At 37.8% G+C, this 18,351-nt stretch overlaps 1 protein-coding gene across 2 annotated transcripts in view; it reads right to left on the bottom strand.

Moving 5' to 3' along the window:
* Window positions 1-18,351, bottom strand: part of col2a1b (collagen, type II, alpha 1b) — a 51,729-nt gene that overhangs the window by 11,714 nt on the left and 21,664 nt on the right. For both annotated transcript variants that reach the window (XM_008408500.1, XM_008408501.1), the window contains 23 exons: window positions 16,452-16,550; window positions 16,251-16,295; window positions 16,066-16,164; window positions 15,834-15,887; window positions 15,554-15,661; window positions 15,277-15,330; window positions 14,260-14,358; window positions 12,994-13,047; window positions 11,774-11,872; window positions 11,492-11,545; window positions 11,074-11,127; window positions 10,658-10,711; window positions 10,477-10,530; window positions 9,596-9,640; window positions 8,737-8,835; window positions 6,909-7,016; window positions 6,761-6,814; window positions 6,523-6,576; window positions 6,335-6,388; window positions 6,091-6,144; window positions 853-960; window positions 487-540; window positions 338-391 (listed from right to left, as the gene is read on the bottom strand). In XM_008408500.1, the coding sequence (XP_008406722.1) occupies window positions 338-391; window positions 487-540; window positions 853-960; window positions 6,091-6,144; window positions 6,335-6,388; window positions 6,523-6,576; window positions 6,761-6,814; window positions 6,909-7,016; window positions 8,737-8,835; window positions 9,596-9,640; window positions 10,477-10,530; window positions 10,658-10,711; window positions 11,074-11,127; window positions 11,492-11,545; window positions 11,774-11,872; window positions 12,994-13,047; window positions 14,260-14,358; window positions 15,277-15,330; window positions 15,554-15,661; window positions 15,834-15,887; window positions 16,066-16,164; window positions 16,251-16,295; window positions 16,452-16,550 (1,611 nt within the window). The remainder of the gene's footprint in view (window positions 1-337; window positions 392-486; window positions 541-852; window positions 961-6,090; window positions 6,145-6,334; window positions 6,389-6,522; window positions 6,577-6,760; window positions 6,815-6,908; window positions 7,017-8,736; window positions 8,836-9,595; window positions 9,641-10,476; window positions 10,531-10,657; window positions 10,712-11,073; window positions 11,128-11,491; window positions 11,546-11,773; window positions 11,873-12,993; window positions 13,048-14,259; window positions 14,359-15,276; window positions 15,331-15,553; window positions 15,662-15,833; window positions 15,888-16,065; window positions 16,165-16,250; window positions 16,296-16,451; window positions 16,551-18,351) is intronic.

Below are 18,351 nucleotides of genomic sequence, written 5' to 3'. Positions count from 1 at the left end.
TTATGAAAAAGCTGATTAACACATAAAAGAAGGGGTAGACTGATTTAATACCAATAAAGGTTTCCATTTCTTTTTTTGTGCATATTTGTTATAAACATTTTTTTTTCAGCCCCAAAATTGAGTTTTATGTAAGTTGAATATGTTTTTCTTGTTAGAAAACTTAATATTTTCTGTAAAATTAGCCGTTTCTATTTATGAAATAAATTTTTTCTAAATACTTTTTTCTTGTTTGTTTGATTGGATTTACGCTGTATTATGTGTAATTAATATTACTACTGTTTTCATTACAGAGTAAAGTGGATGAGCAGAGGCAGAGTGAACAAAGCGGTGAACTTACGTTGGGGCCAGGAGGTCCAACTCGCCCAGCAGCTCCAGGGAAACCAGTGGCACCCTAACAGAGTAGACAACAGTATCATCACTAAAGTGAGAGCAACAGGCTAACACGAAGCAGCCAACAAAATAATATATTTTCAAAAAGACACTTACAGGAGGACCCTGGGCACCACGTGCACCTTTAGGTCCAGAAACACCTGTAGGACCCTAGGATCAAAGCAGAACTGTAAATCAGAATATGGCCTTATTTTTTTTGTTTCATGAACATTTTTATGTTTCATGGCAGGTGTGGAACAGTTCATTAGTGTTTGCTGTATATGAATGTTCAACAAAGAGATAAAAAATATATTTCTGCTTGATTGGTTGCACACATTGTCACTTATAAAATAAATGCCAGGAAGTGCCTCTGCTTTCTCTATAGCAGCAGTCAGGCAGCCTTTAGGGTTACATCCCCATTCATTTAGATCTGAACAAAGCTAAATGTTGCAGATTAGCAGCTGGGTTGATAATGAAACTTACTGAAGGGCCAGGGGCACCGGATGGTCCTTGGGGTCCAGGGGCTCCAGCATCTCCCTTCTGTCCAGCTTCTCCCTGCTCTCCTTTGGTTCCAGGCTGGCCATCAGCTCCCTGGGAATAAAACAGGATGTGCATACCTGAAACTTTTTCTCACATTCAGCATTTGATAAGCATGATGTAAACTAGTGATCAGTTGATTCTGCATGTTGGTTTCTGCTCTTCTGACTCAAAACTCAATACTGACATGTGTCTCTATCAGTTCTACAAAACATAAAGACTAGATTTTATTGGCTATTCTTCCTTGCAAAAAGCTCCTGCTCAGCCAGATTGGATGAGGAGGGTCTGTGACCAATTTTCAAAGTCCCAATTGTTCTTGACTTTGACAGGGCCACTCTAGCATATGCATAAACTCTATTCTAGCTTTGGTATAAACTCTATTCACATATGCTGTTTTAGTCCAGTCTGGATTTTTAGGGTCATTGTTCTGCTGGGAGGTGAACCTCTGCCTAAATTTTAAGTTATTTAATGTCCTGCTGTCTCTGTTAGGAATAGTTTCCACACTGCATGATTGTGCCATCCCCGTGCTTCACAGCGGAGAAAGTGTATCCAAGATGTTGTGAAGGTTTTTAATCTTTGTTATCCCTTCACCAGACCACTTCTTTACAAATATTTATTTCATCATCTATGTGGCTTGTGGTGCATTTTAAATGGCAACCCTTGTAATCTACTTTGAACAATAGCTTTCTGCTCTCCACTTTTCCATAAAAGCCTGATTTGTGGAGTGAATGACTAATGGTTGTCCTCTGGACTGATTCTCCCAGCAGTGGATCTCTGCAGGTCCTCCACCGTTAACATAAGCATCTTGACGGCGCTTTGATTAATGCTCTCCTTGCCTGGACTGTCAGCTTAGGTTGTCAGCTACGTCTTGGATGGTTTGCAGTTATGCCACAGTCTTTACGTTTTTGGATGACAGACTACACAGAGCTCAGCGTGAAAACTCTCCATAAATCCTTTTCTTTCCACTTCACTTCACAATTAACCACCAGCTTGCACTGGTCTATCACATAAAATCTCAATGAAGTGCACTGAAGTTTGTGGCTGCAACTTTACAAAATGTGAAATGCTTCAAACAGCATCAATCTTTTTGCACAGCCCAGTAACGACAGTGGCATATGTACTTCTTTGATGAAAAAAAACTTGATTAAAAATGTGACAGGCTCCAGAGAAAAACTGACACAAGCTTTAAAAAAAAAACTGCACAAAATTTTGGTTGTTTGTTTTCAGTGTTTTGGGTGATAAGCCGTGATGTTACAGTATGTAAGCTGTGAATGGAGAATATTTACAGAGCTGCAGGAGTATTCAGGCTGACATAAAATCTATAATTGATCATAGTTGTATTCTGTAGGGGAAAATGCCTTGAGATAAATGTTGTTCTAACAAATGTATTGATGAAATCCATTTGAAAGGATGTGACTTATGAAAACCATTCAAGGGATTTCTGTCTGGAGTGTAAGAATAAATGAAATGATAGAAGCTATGGCTTCTGACAGTCTGTAAACTCATATCTTTCCAAATAATTATACACTAAAGAAACAAGACAGCGTAATTAAATTGGAGGAAAAGACTGGCAAAGGCAGCGTCACATCTGAGGGTTTTAAGATAGTGTCAATAAAAAGGAAATGACGTGTCAGGTAGATGTCATGTTATAATGTGGCGTACGTCTCTATTTGATAGAGAAAGGAAAGTTAATGAAACCTGGATTTTCACTTCTACGTGATCAAAATGGCAACTTCTTTTTGTCTTCTCTCATTAACACATAGAATGACAAATGATGCCAAACTAATTTCAGTGCAGTAAAGATGCAGTATCATCATAAAGATGATAAGGAGGTGTGCAGTTTCAAGTTTAAATTGCGTTGAAGAAATTTACTTTAAGAATTTGGAGGCTAATATATTTGTTAGACATTTAATTTTAGTAATTATAGTTGAAAAAAATATTTAAAAAATATTTTAAAAAAATGACGTTATCATTTAAAGCTAAAAAAGTGACATCTTGTGGACAGTTGGTCTTTATTCAGATAAGATAGTAACATAGTGATTTCGCTCCACTGTCGCTGCATGCTTGCTAAGGCTGATTGTTAATTGACTAGGCCTCCTTAGACAGATAACTTCTACCACTTGATAGTAAATAATGAAGTGACACTGATGATATTTAATTATACTATGAAATTGGATCTGAATATGGTACTGGACTGTACTGGAGTAACTTAGATGGGTTTGAACTAAATTTAGGTCTAAAATGTATGTAGACAGTAGACATATATTTGTGTCTACTGTATACATACAAATATATTTGTGTATGAATGTTTGCAAATTACCTTGAGATTCAAATAAACTGAATTGAGATGATCTGAAATTGTGTAAGATCTGAGCTAAAAATTGAAAGGAACTCCTAGCAGACTGAACGTATTATTGTGTTTTAAGGCTTAGTATAGCAATCTGGTTGCAGTATCAATGAATGTAGTAGCAGTGGTGGGAAGTAACAAAGTACAAGTACTTCGTTACTGTACTTAAGTAAAATTTTTGTGTATCTGTACTTTACTTAAGTAGATTTAATAATGGATACTTTCTACTTTTACTCCACTACATTTTACAGTAAGTATCTGTACTTTCTACTTCACTACATTTCTACAAAAGTGTCGCGTTACTCGTTACATCCAAGTCGGTTTGCGCTTTTTGTCCGTTAAAATGTGAAGTTCAAGGGACTTAAGGTCGCGCCGTAAAATCTGAGCAACAACGTGACTTAAGTGTCTGTTGTCACCCATCGCCTCCCCCTTTAGTCGCACTCGGACCTCCAAGAAATGAGCAGTGGTTTCCTCTGAGCAGGAGAAGACGTCTGTCTAATCGTCAGTAATATAATAGCGCTGCATAAATCATAAGATATGGCGACATGTAAAATAAGCAGCGCTTCGCTTTCACAGACGGTGGGACTTCGTCCAACTTTTAGCATCACTTGGAAGGAAAGCTTAAAGAAAGGTAAGCTCCGTGGACATGATGCTAGCAAAGCTAGTTGTACTGACTGAGACACACATGTTGCATCTGCGATGAAAAAAAGTTGTCACTCATGCACTGAATTATTGTGTGGAGGTGTTGACTGAGGTGTCGCAAATATGGGACAACGCTGTGACCAAAGTCTGCATTGATATGACATTCAGGAATGATCCGATTCTTCTGGACAGATCTTTACTGATTACATTTATTTCAGCTCTAAGTATTTAATATGTAGGTGTTTTATGGGAATGTGGGAAGCAATTTTGGTAGGTAAAACTTAATTTTTTTGTGTCACATAGCGCAGGGTGCTGGTCTTGACTTGGTCTTGGGTAGGTGATCTTGACTACAACTCTGCTACGTGGCTCCTCGGTTGCATGTCCTCCCCCCCACCTTCTTTCCATCCCCTTTCTGTTGGATTTGTTTAAAAATAAAAGCCACTAGTGGCAAAAAAAAGTGAAGTTCATGTTGTTAGGACAAGAAACAAGATGTTTCCATCCCTGAAATTATGATGCATAGAATCACATATCTAAGTCTAAACTATTTTACAGAGAGTAAACATAATAAAAACATGCTTTACCTGTGGCATTGTTCATTAAAATGGCACATTTCTAATCTACTCAAATTAAATACGATCGGTTCACTGAATAATATTGCATTAGGGATTAGGTAATGCATTCAGCAAGTACTTTTACTTTTAATACTTAAGTGTTTTTAAAAGCCAGTATTTTTTTAATTTTACTTAAGTACAAATGTTAATGTGGTGGTTTTATTTTTACTTGAGTACATTTTTGTCTGTGTATTTGTACTTTTACTTAAGTACATTTTTTGAGTACTTTCTCCACAACTGTGTAGTAGGGTGTACACACAAATATGATCAGTCTGTGCTTAGGGGTGTGCAGAAGATCATGATAACCCGACACACATCCTGAATCAGTATAAGAACTCATTATTTTTCATCATGGTTCAAAATGTAAAAAAGATATCAAACAAAATAGAAGTTTGTTAATGTGATGGAAGTGTATCTTCCCCTATTCTGTATTAAGGATGTATTCTGTTTTAGAAAAATAGGGTTGGATTCTATAGAAGAATCTGGGTGTTTACATAAATAATATAATTAGTTAGTATATCTAAATATGAATTTTAACTGTAGGTATGACAAAATAGTCTGATGTGTCCATCTATAATGGAGTCACATCATCTCCAGCTCCCATCATCATCATCATCATCATCATCATCATCATCATCATCATCATCATCATCATCAAAGGAATCGCACAACATCAAAAATCTCAGGGGGACAAGAGGCAAGGTGGCGAATGGAAAATCTATCCGGAGTGCCTGTTATCTAAAGGGCCTCAGGCTGCACTGCAGCACAAACAAAAACATTTCTTCCCATGGAGAGCAGAGTTCAGGAACACTTCTGAAAACAACCGTCTTAGGACAGTTACTCGGTGCATAAAAAAAAAAGCACATAAAATACAGAAGATACCCAGGCGAAGATGCTCAGCTTTCAAGAGTAAAATAAGCTGAAATATATCAGGTACTTTGATAAAATTAAATATATAATTTTGCTTTTGAAAATTATGGACCCCATGTGTGGACTATTTGAAGTCAACAACAAAACATCAAAGGTAGCAGCATCCTTTCTAATAGGGCAATATGGACTCCATTTACAGAATTAAGCGACATTTACGTCACTTGTGGTTTTCTCTATTTTCTGACTTACCGAATCCACTAACTGTCCAAACCAGTTAGTGGATCTTGGATAATGTGCGGAACATTTTCCACGGACATTTTTAACTGGCAATGTGCAGAAGGTGGTAAATTAATGCAAATTGTGTGGCAAATGTTTGTGAAAGCACCACTAATGTTGAACCTGCTCCTTTCAGGTCTTGCTTATTTCAGTCAGGTAATTCTGCACATCAAACAATAGCAAAGCAATAGTATAAACATCTGAGTCTCTACACTGACCTGCTATCACAGTCTTTCTCACTTTCAAACATTAGATGTTTACATTACTATCATAAATAAAATCAAGTTGTATGCTAGTTTAGATGTAATTATTACAATTTAAAATGGGATTGAAATCTCTAACAATTAATTTTTTTCTATATTTTTTTTGTTCTTAAGTCAAATTTCCCAGTAGAAGACAATATAAGACAACTGTGTTCTTGTTTTTAATTAAACTTACAGGAGGTCCAGCAAACCCAGCAGGCCCAGGAGGTCCAGTCTCTCCTCTGTCTCCCTGAAAGATGAAGATGAAGCAAAAACGTTTATTGAAAGAACATTTCTGTTCTCCCAGTCATCAAAGAAGATATTATGACTAATGAAAGATCCTAAATAATTAACTCAAGTACAGTTAATGCACCTTTTTGTACAGCTGAAACTGTTTCTTTTTTAAATAAACTTAAACTGTCTGGAACTGCAACACTCACAGGTGCACCACGAACACCAGCAGCTCCAGATGGTCCAGCAGGTCCAGATTCACCCTACAAGAATCACATATACATCACCAGCAAAACACATTAAAGAACTTGTTAATATGCAGTCAGTGGCTGCTTCATAGCTTCAACTGTTGATTTCAGCAATAAAGCGCTTTCAGAAAGAAAGAAATATTACTTACCTTCTCGCCATTTGGACCACCAGGACCAGGAGGACCAATTGGACCAGTAAGACCCTGCAAATCAGAAAGAAAAACAATTGATCCAGACAATATTTAGCTTGTTCTGAGTGCTGAAAAATGAAGATTCTTACTTTTAAGGCCATTTAAACATTGGCAATTGAAACTGTTTTGTCCTTTTAAATTATTTTTACAAAGTTTTATCATTTAAAAAAAAATGAAATAAGTGACTATGCCATACTCTGGCGCCATCTTTGCCGGGAGCACCTTCAGGTCCTTTTTCTCCAACATCACCCTGCAGGGAGAAGAGGTTAATAGATAATCAATCAATCATGTGTTATGTCCAAATATCCTTAATTTTTAAAAGACATGGTCCCATCAGAGCTTACCCTGTCTCCCTTGGGTCCAGGAATGCCAGCAGCTCCTCTCTCTCCTGGCATACCCTGCAGGCCTGGGGGACCCTGAGCTCCTGGGCCTCCAGCAGGTCCAATGGCTCCCTGTTAGGGGTCATGGATTAAAGCAGACAGTTCAGTCTAGGAGCAGCAGTAAGTTGAGATAGTCACTAAAACTTACTTCAAGCTTTCAGTTCATGAATAACTCTCTGAAAGCTTCTGCACCAGGTGCTTACATCTAATTCAAAAAGAGATTTCTGTGTTTTCTGACACATTTTCAATTGCTTTTGATAAAACTTTTGGTTGAAAACATAATGAAATAATGATGACATCTGAGGGTAAGAAAAGAAAAATTTGTCTGCTTCAACAAAGGACCAAACCCATTTCTGATGTGGTGCTTTGTTTCCAAAGCTATAAAAGGATGGGAAAAATAAAAGAACTTGATCCAAATCACAACAAATAAAGTTAAAGTTATATGTAGCCCCTTATTGCTCTTTCAGTAAAAGAAAGCTGTCTCTTGTCAGGACAAACTCTATTGTGAAGATCAAAGGCAAAAAAACAAATTAAGAAAAAGGCAGTCTTTGATTTTTTTTTTGAAGTGGCTGCATCAGGCCCACTCCTGGTCAGAACTTGTAAGATTTATACAGAATCTATTCTGCTCGGCTTCAGATGCACACCGTATCTCGATCCTATCTCGTGTTATTACGGCTAACAGCCGGGCTCACGCTGCAGCAATTTCTCCTTTGGGTACTTTCAAGCTACTGTTTACTCAAGGCCAAGCGAGTGACGTACATAGCAGTGTGGCTTGCGCAATAAATCTGCTGCTTTCTTTTTTTTTAATACCACCTACAGAATGTCTGTTCACCCCACCCCCATCGCCATCATCACACTCATGCTGGCTCTAATCCTCATCCTCTCTATCCCTCCTGTCTGACCTCACAGGGAAAAAAAAATCTATAAACTGGGATTAAAATCTGAGCTGATAATAAACCAAACGATAGAGAGCCGCTACTGCTGTGAGCTCTTTCCACCCTCGATGCACTAGTGACAAATTACTGCTGCAGAAGGAGTTGACAGAGATGCAAAAACGCATGATTCGATTCAAAAACTGAGGTTTCCTGTTTTTTATTGCAGAGACAGAATGAAAGCTGATGGTATTGGACATTACATAAACTAGGAAAAGAAATATGAGCAAAAGGGAGAGATTAATAAGGTCCAGAAGTACATCAATCCCAGTCTGGACGTTTGCTGGAACTCTAACCGTTGCACAAGTAAAACAACTTTTTCTGGTRTTACAAACTGTGCAGCAGGGATGTTTTGTCAAACTCAATTTGGATTATTTTCTGAATTTCAGGGTACAATTAGAAACACAACAGAGTTTTTCCCTTAGAACCCCTGTTAATAACGTCAAACCCATGAGCTATAATTTGGTAAGAGCTGCCTCAGAGTCACTAAGGCACCACAAAGTTAATTCCCTTTTATGAAATGAAATGTTCGTCATCAAGAATACTGAACGGGGGTGCTGTTTCATGACCCAGAGGTAATTTAGACTTCCATTAGACTGTCATCTTCTGACAAATCACCAGACAATTAAGAACTCGATTGGGGTGAGGTAACTCTCCCAATAACTTTCTTAGGAAATCACCAAAAGTAAAATGATATAAAACACAAAAACAGAAGACGTAATTAGTCAGTCACTCATCTCCTCAGGTTGCTCTGTGTCGGCTGTTCCAGCGATACAGATACCTAGTAACATGTTTGCCAGCTGTGTAGGCGCACCTGATCGAAACCCGTTGACTGGATAACAGTCCTGGTCTGAACTCACCTTGGGTCCATCAGTTCCAGGAGTCCCAGGCAGACCTCTGGGTCCCTGCAAACCTTGCGGTCCAGCAGCTCCTCTCTCTCCTGGAAAACCACGCTCTCCCTGAAAAGGGGCACAGCAACAATTAAAAACCATCAGTAACACACAGAAAAATCAACTGCTGGCCAGAAATGGATAAGTAAACTAAAAGCTAAAATACTTTATTGATTGGAGGTCACATTATGTATGAGCTGACATGTAACCCTGGCAAATCTACGGTTTGGATGCCCTTACTGAGTAAAAAAACACTCAAAGTTAGCTATTTTCAGTGGCGGAGGTTTACAAATGAACTCAAGAGCAGACATGTAAGAAGTAGTTTCAAAGAAAATAAAACATGTTCATTCAGGATGTCGGAAAGTGTGAGAGAACAGGACTTTGAGTAAGTTTCTTCTGTTTTACATATTGAGTTTTTCACCTCATCATAAAATGTTTACAGCCTTTTGGAAATCTGAGAGCTAAAGCAAATATGAATTTCACCAAGAAATGTTAACCACTCTAATCAGGCTAATATAAATAATCTAAAGACAGCTTAAAATCCTGCAAGTCTTACTTTGAAATATCCTTGTTTTACTGTGATTTTTCTCGCACACACAAAAGACATAACATCGCCTCTGCTTGTAATATCACTAATGACAACCAAATGCTTTTCGATGCTGTTCTTGTGTCTTTTTGCGTTGAAATTGGCCCAACTAAGAATCGGCAGGTAAAAAGTTGTCAAAAATCAGATATCTGAAATTGACCATAACTTTTTAATGACACATCTCTGTAATCCTTTGCGATAACCACATGACCGACCAGTTTAAGTGAAATCGAAGGGACTTACTCTGGGTCCGGTGGCACCAGCAGCTCCAGCTTCTCCTGGAACGCCCTAAAGAGACAAGCAGACAGTAAAGAGCAGAAGATCAGGATGCTTGAGTGTCAACAGTGCAACTATTGAGTCTAGAAATATATTGCTGTTATATAAATGCTCTCTGACTCATGTTAACAGGAGGTACTTGATAACTTTTTAAAAAATATAGGCTATTTCTATTTCTATTTTTTGATTATGGCGTCAAACCTTTTCAGACAGAACTTGGTTAAAGTTAAAGCAGCTGCAGTATCTGGTACAGATGAACTGTGTTTAAGTTTAAGCTTCTGACTGAAAACTGCTGCTCTTTCTCCTGGCACTATAATTAGCATGGAAAGTAAGGGGCAGCAGCCACCTACGTTGGAGGCAAAAGAAACTTTATAGAGCAAGAAAAACTCTCCTGTTGAAATACTAAGCTGCAGCAAAAGTAAATTTTTCTTAGATGCAAATTCTAACATATTTTGTAAAGCACTTGATGAAGTGATGGCTAAAACTAAATCTCCACCTTTTGTTTATACACAAGCCAGCGTTGCAATGTAGCACAGCTAGCTGCAGCAGGAGTTTAGAAAAAGACACAGTTTGAACTTTTTTTTAAACATAACTTTAGAGAAAAAGAAATATGTTCACTGATTCATTTATTTCTGTAAACCATAACACATGTTATTATTTAGAGTAAATTCTGTGGTGTCACTTGTGCAGTACAGACCAGTGCAGTATACTGGTCTATATACTGTAGACCAGTATATACCTGCAGGAAGATGTAGGAACGTTTCTGCAAATTCCATACAAAGCTTGTTTTCCTGTGCTACTGGACAAGTTGTGACCTTTCAGCTGTACCCAAAAAAAATTGTACCAACCTGGTCTCCCGGTTTGCCTCCCTCACCAGGAGGACCAGGAGGCCCTGGAAGACCCTGCACACAGAAAAGAAGAAGAGACGATTGGTAGATGAACTCCTGAATCCAGTAAATTAACTATGGAACCTGTATAATTCAAAAAGCTGAATAAATGAATTTAAGTATAAATTAAGTATAGACGTACCTGGAAACCAGAGGGACCAGGCTGTCCTTGCTCTCCTCTCTCCCCAGCAGGGCCCTAAACACAAAATCAATTAATGCAATTCATGTAGACTTTATGATGATGAAAAAATATCAAAACATGTTTCAATGATGCCATAAATGTTCTAATTCTCATTCTTTTTATGTGAAATATATATTAATGCCTTGAAAATAAACCATTCCATGTTAGCTGATGGTCAGTGAGTCACTTTTGCCATCCCATAATGCTCAGACGTAAGCGTCAAGGACTTTTTTTTTTGTTCCAGACAGAGCTATTGTAGACCTAGTCTGGGGAAATTGAGATACTGAATGATGTTTCCAAGTGTAGACTCAGAAAAAGAAGAGATAGCATCAGTGTAGAAGGTGAACAGAGTCGGGTGGGGAGATGAAGATACATACAGCAGGGCCAGGGGGTCCAGCCGCGCCCGTTTCTCCATCTTTTCCGGGCAGACCCTGAAGAGAGTGAAAAGATAGATATCATGAGTTTAGCCAAAGCCAAAGGTGATGCTATTAGCTGACAGACATCTCAGAGGTATAACTGAGCTTTTTTAACACAATTCTCCAGCCGAGTCAAAGTCAGAGTTTAATAGAACTGCAATGCAATTCACTCCTACAATAGAAGATGTGCAAAATGCTGAGCTTTGAACTGAAAATAATCTAAAAATAGTTGCTTTGCACAATTAATCAATACTTCATACTGAGCTTTGTGAAAGATACTTTAAGCAGACACTATGTGGTACTAGCAATATCATTTCTTTCTTAAAATCCTCAAAAAATAATTTTTGCATATTAATAAACAAAGAAAACATCAACTTACTCTCAGACCAGGAGCTCCGGCCAGTCCTTTCTCACCAGATTTGCCAGATTCACCCTGTTAACAATAAAAATAAGAAGCACCTGTCAGTCAATATGCCACTGCGGCCGAGCTCGGTGCTGCACCTATTTATAGAGAGGAGAAGCTGCATATGTTGGTGCAGCAGAGCAAGTCAGATGATGCTAATCCAGTCTACTGTATGATTTTGTTTTAGGCATATATTTTCAGGAAGTCATCGACATAATGACCAGATAAATCATCTTGTCGCATGCTTGTAATACTTACAGTTCCTCCTTTGGGTCCAGGGAACCCCATAACACCAGGCTGTCCTCTGGCTCCCTGAGGGCCGGGGGGTCCTGGACGTCCGTCCTCACCTGGAGCTCCCTGGCAAATTCAAATCAAATCAAAATCACAAAGAGCGGATGAAGATTGAAATGTTTTAGATGTGACAGAAAAGCTAAGGATGCAGTGACATGAAGCCAATGTTGAGGGAAAATATCAAAATGAAGACAGAAAATGTCTGAGCGGAGTCAGAATGATTTGTTAGTGAGTTTTCATGTAAAAGTTGTGGCAATAATCACAATGAAGCAGATGAATAATGGCTGTGAACATTTCGTACAGTTATTATTGAGTTACAAGTCCCTCCCTGGCTGTTTTATATGAGATATTAAAAACACACACACGCATGCATGGGCTAACAAATTGTTTTTTTTTTTTGCTTAAAAAAAATATAAACACATTAAATTTTCTTTTATTGTTTAGCGGATGATATAGTCCTTCTATTAGAGACAAAACCTTGCAGTTGTTTGCAGCTTCTACGGGGCTAAATTATATTAACGCACGTAAGTGGAAATGTTCACCACCTCTCATTTTTATTTAGACAATATGAGTTTACAGAAGACTGCTACAACTTTAAAGAAGCTTATTATTGGTGGAAAACTGTTATTTGTTGTGATTTCTTCTTTGTTCTGGTCATTTTAGCCGTTTGTAATTTCAGTTTGCATCGTTTCATGCCTTACTGTGTTTGGTTGCAAAATGGAATCACATAAAAGGGATCATTTTGTAAGCAAATGTGTTTTTATGTCTTAATATAAAAATATCTGCCAACAATTTGTTCTGAGTTGGTCCAAACAGTGTTTAGAATCGAAATAATTGAAAATATAATGTCATTGGATGTTTTTGGAAAATTTTGTACAGATAAATTAAATTGCATTTCAAGATTTGAATATTTCTGTGATTTGCCTTACAAAATTTCTTAACTAAAAGAGAAATAAAGTAATAAATGATTAAATGGAACAATAATGTCATAAATAGGAGCACATAGAGTTCATCCACAATTAATAACATAATTGTCTTTTCTGTTAAATCTTAGATTTAAAGCACGTCAAGGTTTTGTTTAAGTCATTATTACAACTAATAATTCCAACGAGCTAACAATAATAATAAAAAACAATTGAATACTTGAAACACATTCATACATCTGTTACACAAATGATTGCACTTACAGAAGGCCCAACTTTGCCCTGAGGTCCAGCATCACCAGGACGACCAGTCAGACCCTGTCAGAGATCGAGAACAAAAAACAAAACAGATGAACCAAGAGATGACTCTATTAAAACACACACAAAACACGGCTGGTAGGAAAAAACAAATCCCTGTGGAAAACAGCATTTACACATTAGACCGGTAATTTATGCAGGAAGCAGCAGTTCAATAATTAAGGAAAATGACACGTGAATGAGAGCAAAGGAAGGCAACTACAACACTGTGTGTTTATGCAAGTGTGAAGCGATTTAATCACTGCAGGAGCTAGAAAAAGTGCTGCGTAAGTGAGAATTAAAATTACTCATTTTGATCAAGCTTTGAGGAACAAGCTTGATTTATATGTCCTGTCTACCTGCTGTAAGAGCAGCACCTTGTGTACAGTGATTGAGTTTTAAATCTGAAAGCTACAATCCAACAGAGTGAATAAAAAAAGCTGAGAGAAAGAATTTAAGAAGAGTCAAGACAAACATGAAATCCTTGCCAAAACTTAGCATTAAGTCTGCTTTTGACTTTAATTGCACCTGCTTAATGGATTGTATTTCATAGCATGTTACCTTCTTTTGTTTATCTCCTAAAAGTAACCAAGTATTTGCTGTTATTTATTTAATATGACATCAACTTAAATGCTAAGATAGTGAAGCTAACTCTCAAGTTTGTACACATGGCTGCTTCTTCTGCTGCACACACTTCCTGCTGCAGCTGTAAGTGTTAGGAATATGTTGGCTTTTTCAGAGACTTTTAGGCCAAACTTTAATCCAGCTTCACTTCTTTCCACAGCGGAGCCTGCTGCAGGAAGGGAGTGAGAACAGCAGTAGATTTTCATGTTCTGTTTTAACAAGCACAACCAAAACAACAACACAGATGCGTTTAAATTATGCTAAATAATTTTTTTCCACTGTAGCTGCGTGAATGTGGATGAGAGCAGCTTTACTGATATTTTTATTTGTCAGTGAGAAGAGAAGAAATAATTAAACTGTTGTAAATAAGCTGCAGGAGCATGGCTGCAAATACTATTACATGAAATAATTGGCTGGCCAACGACTGAATGATGTCATGCTCTACATATTTTTAAAGGCTTTATTTCATTTAAAATGATGAATGAATGAAAAGTAGGTCATGTTGTAAACTAGATGTTTAGGTGATGAACTATAAATAAGACTTAATTAGGATTTAACCAGGGGGATTTGTGAAGTGCGAACTGACAGAACACTGTGAGCGTAATTTACCCTTGCACCAGGAAGACCAGACTCTCCAGGACGGCCAGGGTCACCAGTGGCTCCCTTGGCACCACTGGCCCCAGGGGGTCCGCGCTCACCTGGGGCTCCCTGTTAAAAAAGCAAAGGGAAAAAAGAAAACCATTCAGTTAGGCCCAAATTGGTGGGTGGCACAACTTCCTTTCTACCTCTAAGGAAATAAGCTTCCCTGTTAAGAGTGAGCAGTAGTTCTTTATTGATCTGCTGAATCAATAACTTAAATTGTGATGGATTCATTTTATATTAAATGAAACTGTCTATGAGAAGATAATGTTAGATGAGACATTGGCCTAAGTGATATGGCATATGTAGGTCATATATAGGCATGATGGGGTTGTGAACTATGCTTCCATCTGGTGGCCACAAAGCAGAAGTACATTAAATGGTGGCGAAAATCAGAGTGAAATCCAAATGAAACAGGAGAGGAATATTTTCCTTAATTTTTATTAACTCAGGAGTAAAAAACTGATTTGAGGTCAGCAAACTCTGAGGTGTCAACAGACTCGTTACACATGTCATCGACCTTGTCATTTAATTAGTTATACGCTGCTTTATTCAACTTAACTTGATTTAAGAATTATGAAGAATTGAAAAATGATATTTTAGAAATTTCATCCGGGACTTGATACATTACTACTTCTACTACTACAACAAATAGTATTATTAATAATAGTAAAATATAAATTTGCTTATAAAGCATTTATACATCAATCGATGCTCTCTAGGGAACAATAAAAAAATGACAAAAATTTTGCTGATTTTTGGCGTACGATAGACAATAATTAACAAATCATTTCCCAGTTGTCAACTTTGCAGATTGAGATCAATTGGGACAAGTCAGCAAATGGAAGATTAAATATTGCTTGAGGTGAAATGATATCTGTCAAATAGAAATGATTCTTTTCAAACTGTGTACTTTATGTCTTCTCACTGTCAGTTTTGAGGTTGAGAAWTATTTTTGTTACATATTATTCTGTAACCATAGCTCACCTTGTGACCAGCCAGACCATCCTGACCAGGGAAACCACGGTTACCAGGAGCTCCCTATGAAGTAAACAAAACAAAACAAAAAAATCAAAGTTATGGTTTCATCATGAATAAAATATGTATTTAAAAGAAACAACAAGCTCAACTATGTCATTATCATGATGTAACCATGGCATTCATTATGAACAAAAGGTTAAGCATTAATTTAACAGAAATTTTAACTCTAAACTTGTTGTATTTTCTTCAAAGTAACCAGTTTAATTAGATTTTTGATACTTACTCTTTCTCCTGGAGGTCCTAGAGGTCCAGCAGAACCAGGCTCACCTCTGGGTCCTCTCTTGCCTTCTTCTCCTTGAGGGCCAGGGGCTCCCTGAAGTCCAACTGGTCCCTGTCAACAAATTCAATTTGTAGAGAAAAACCACCATCAAATTGGAGTGAAAGAAAAAAGATTAAATATTAAAAGCCTTGTCTGAAGGAACATAATATTTCTTATTTACTTTAAAACAAAACAAAACAAAAAAATTGACATTCAAAATGAATAAAATGAAAACAAAACTCACAATTTCTCCCTTTGGTCCAGCTTCCCCTTTGAATCCGGCGATTCCTGGATCTCCCTAGATCCAAAGAGGAGATAAAGAGAAGTAATAAGAAGGGACGGCATTTTCCAGATTAATCATTCTGAAAGAGAAATTAGCAGCAAACATAATTTCTGTACTGTAAACCAAATTAGAAGCCAGGTAGTTTCTAAACAACAGAGCTCCAATAAAGTATATAGAGTCATAAAGTATGTACAGATGTTCCTTTTGGTCCAAGAGGTCCAGTTGCTCCCTGAGGTCCAGGAGGCCCACGAGGTCCAGGGAAGCCAGGAGCACCTGCGATACCTGGAGCACCCTACAGAAAGACAGAGAAGAGGAAGTGAAGTCGACTGACTGACTGATCAAAAACAACAGAAACAAACAAACAAAAAAAAAACTTACTGCTGAGCCTTTAGCTCCAGGGATACCATCAGTGCCAGGATTACCCTGCAGGAAAAAGAGACAAAACAAGCAAATATGCTAAAATAAATCATCTTCATAATTAAATATGTTTTGAACTGACTGAAGTCAGGGTTTATTGAATTAATAATATGGTTTATCCCATATCTTTATTTTCAAATTTTTGTTTATGGAATCACTTACAGAAGCACCAGAGGGTCCAGATGATCCAGGAGTGCCTGACTCTCCACGGGGCCCCTGGGCTCCTTCGGGACCACGAGCGCCAGTAGGACCAGCTTCACCCTAAGTACAACACAGACAAAAGGGCAATCATTTATTAATTTGTGTTGACCACATGCAATTGATCGTCTTAATTTTACAGAACTTTGATAAACTTTCAAAGGTACAAAAAAATATTTCTGAAATGTGCCAGAAAACCAGGCATTCATTGTTCATTCAATTAAAATGAATTAACAATTTAGAGAAGGAGCAAAACTTTTATTATTAAAAGTTTTATCCAGCTGTATATTAACAAATTATACTGCCCTATGCGGATGCTATTTAGACAAAACACAGATTTAACTCAAAACCAATTACATGTGCTCCAAATTTACACAATTATCACTCAGGAAACCATTTAGTTATTAACTGATTTAAAAAAGCTGACATCTGTTGAATCATCTGTTCTATAAGTTTAATTAAAGAGAAGAAAAAAGGTACAATCATGATTAGTTATTGGCCCTAATATATATATAACATGTGTTTAAAAGTGTCTGATCATTTTTAAGCTCATTTCAGGATTTATCAATTTGGAAGTGAGCTCAGGATTAAATCCCACAGCTCACTCTCCACTTAGGAGAGATCTGTCAAGTTTTTAAAGAGGTAGTAGTACAAAACTGGTTCTGCATCTGCATGACTGTATTTGCTTGGTGTAGTACAACAGCATTCACACAACTTCATCTTGTGCGACTGTCTTTCAAAGAAGAGTAGCCACAGGTCCCAGTCCATTTGGCGCCCTGGGCGAACCACCTTTGCGGCCATCAGAAATAATAGAAAATTACTGCTATTTTGGTACACACAAAAAAAGCGGCTCATGCCACTCCCCCACAAGAAGCTGCCCTGGGAAGTTGCCCATGTCGCCCATATCAGAAGAGGATATGGGCGACACTGAGAGTAGCAATCTGGTCTCAGTCTCGTCTTTTTTCAAATGGCAACAGAAAGAACAAAATGATTTTGGAGAGACCCTCGTCACAGCAATGTGTGGCTACCAGAAACTGCTTGTGCTTGCAAACCAAAAACTGAAACTCAGTCCATGCATCAGGTGATCTCATCAGCAGTTATCAGTACATATAATTGGAAAGACTCTCACAGCTTGCTTGAATTAAATCCATACTTACCAAACATCCTAATCCTAATCTTCCTCCTCTTCAAGCAGTTTCAAATAATATCTGATGAAGCCAATTTGTTATTAAAGCCTCTGATCTGTCCTCTGGTCTGAGAACAGAGCTGAAGCACAAAGCACAGAACAGTGGATAGTGCTGCTGCTTCTAATGATTCCTATTCTCTCCAGAACATCTTTTCACATCTCCAGGCTCTCTTCAGTTTGATCCCAACCCTCATCATAGACCATAATGTCGTCTCCATACATTCTAGCCAATGAATAGGCAGAGCTGTGCAACCTCGTCGGTCTACCTTCCCATCACCATTGCAAGCAAAACGTTACACACAGCTGATCCCTTTTGCATCACTCCCTTCTCACTGTCGTTGTGTATGTCCTGCATCTTCATCATACACTTCACTGGATCACCTCATTACTAATGCAGTACCACTGTTTGTGCCCGCTTTGGATGCACCGATCCACTTTCTTCACTTCAGATACCGATACTGATATCTGAGGCTTAGTACCGGCCGATACAAGCCGATACAGAAAAGCAGCTGAGTCGACTTAAAGCATTTCTTTTTTTAGACACAGATATACATGTACTGACTTACAAATTTATTTGAAAACTCTATCCCAGTAGAGCACACTTAAATACACTATAGCTTCATAAGCTTGGTCAAACATGCAAAAACAACACAACTTTACTTTGTACAGTCACTGCAA

The sequence above is a fragment of the Poecilia reticulata genome, linkage group LG5, assembly GCF_000633615.1.
Source record: "Poecilia reticulata strain Guanapo linkage group LG5, Guppy_female_1.0+MT, whole genome shotgun sequence".
Taxonomy (NCBI): Eukaryota; Metazoa; Chordata; class Actinopteri; order Cyprinodontiformes; family Poeciliidae; genus Poecilia; species Poecilia reticulata.
Note: the sequence above shows the minus strand (reverse complement) of the source record. Positions and strands in the feature narration are given on the sequence as shown.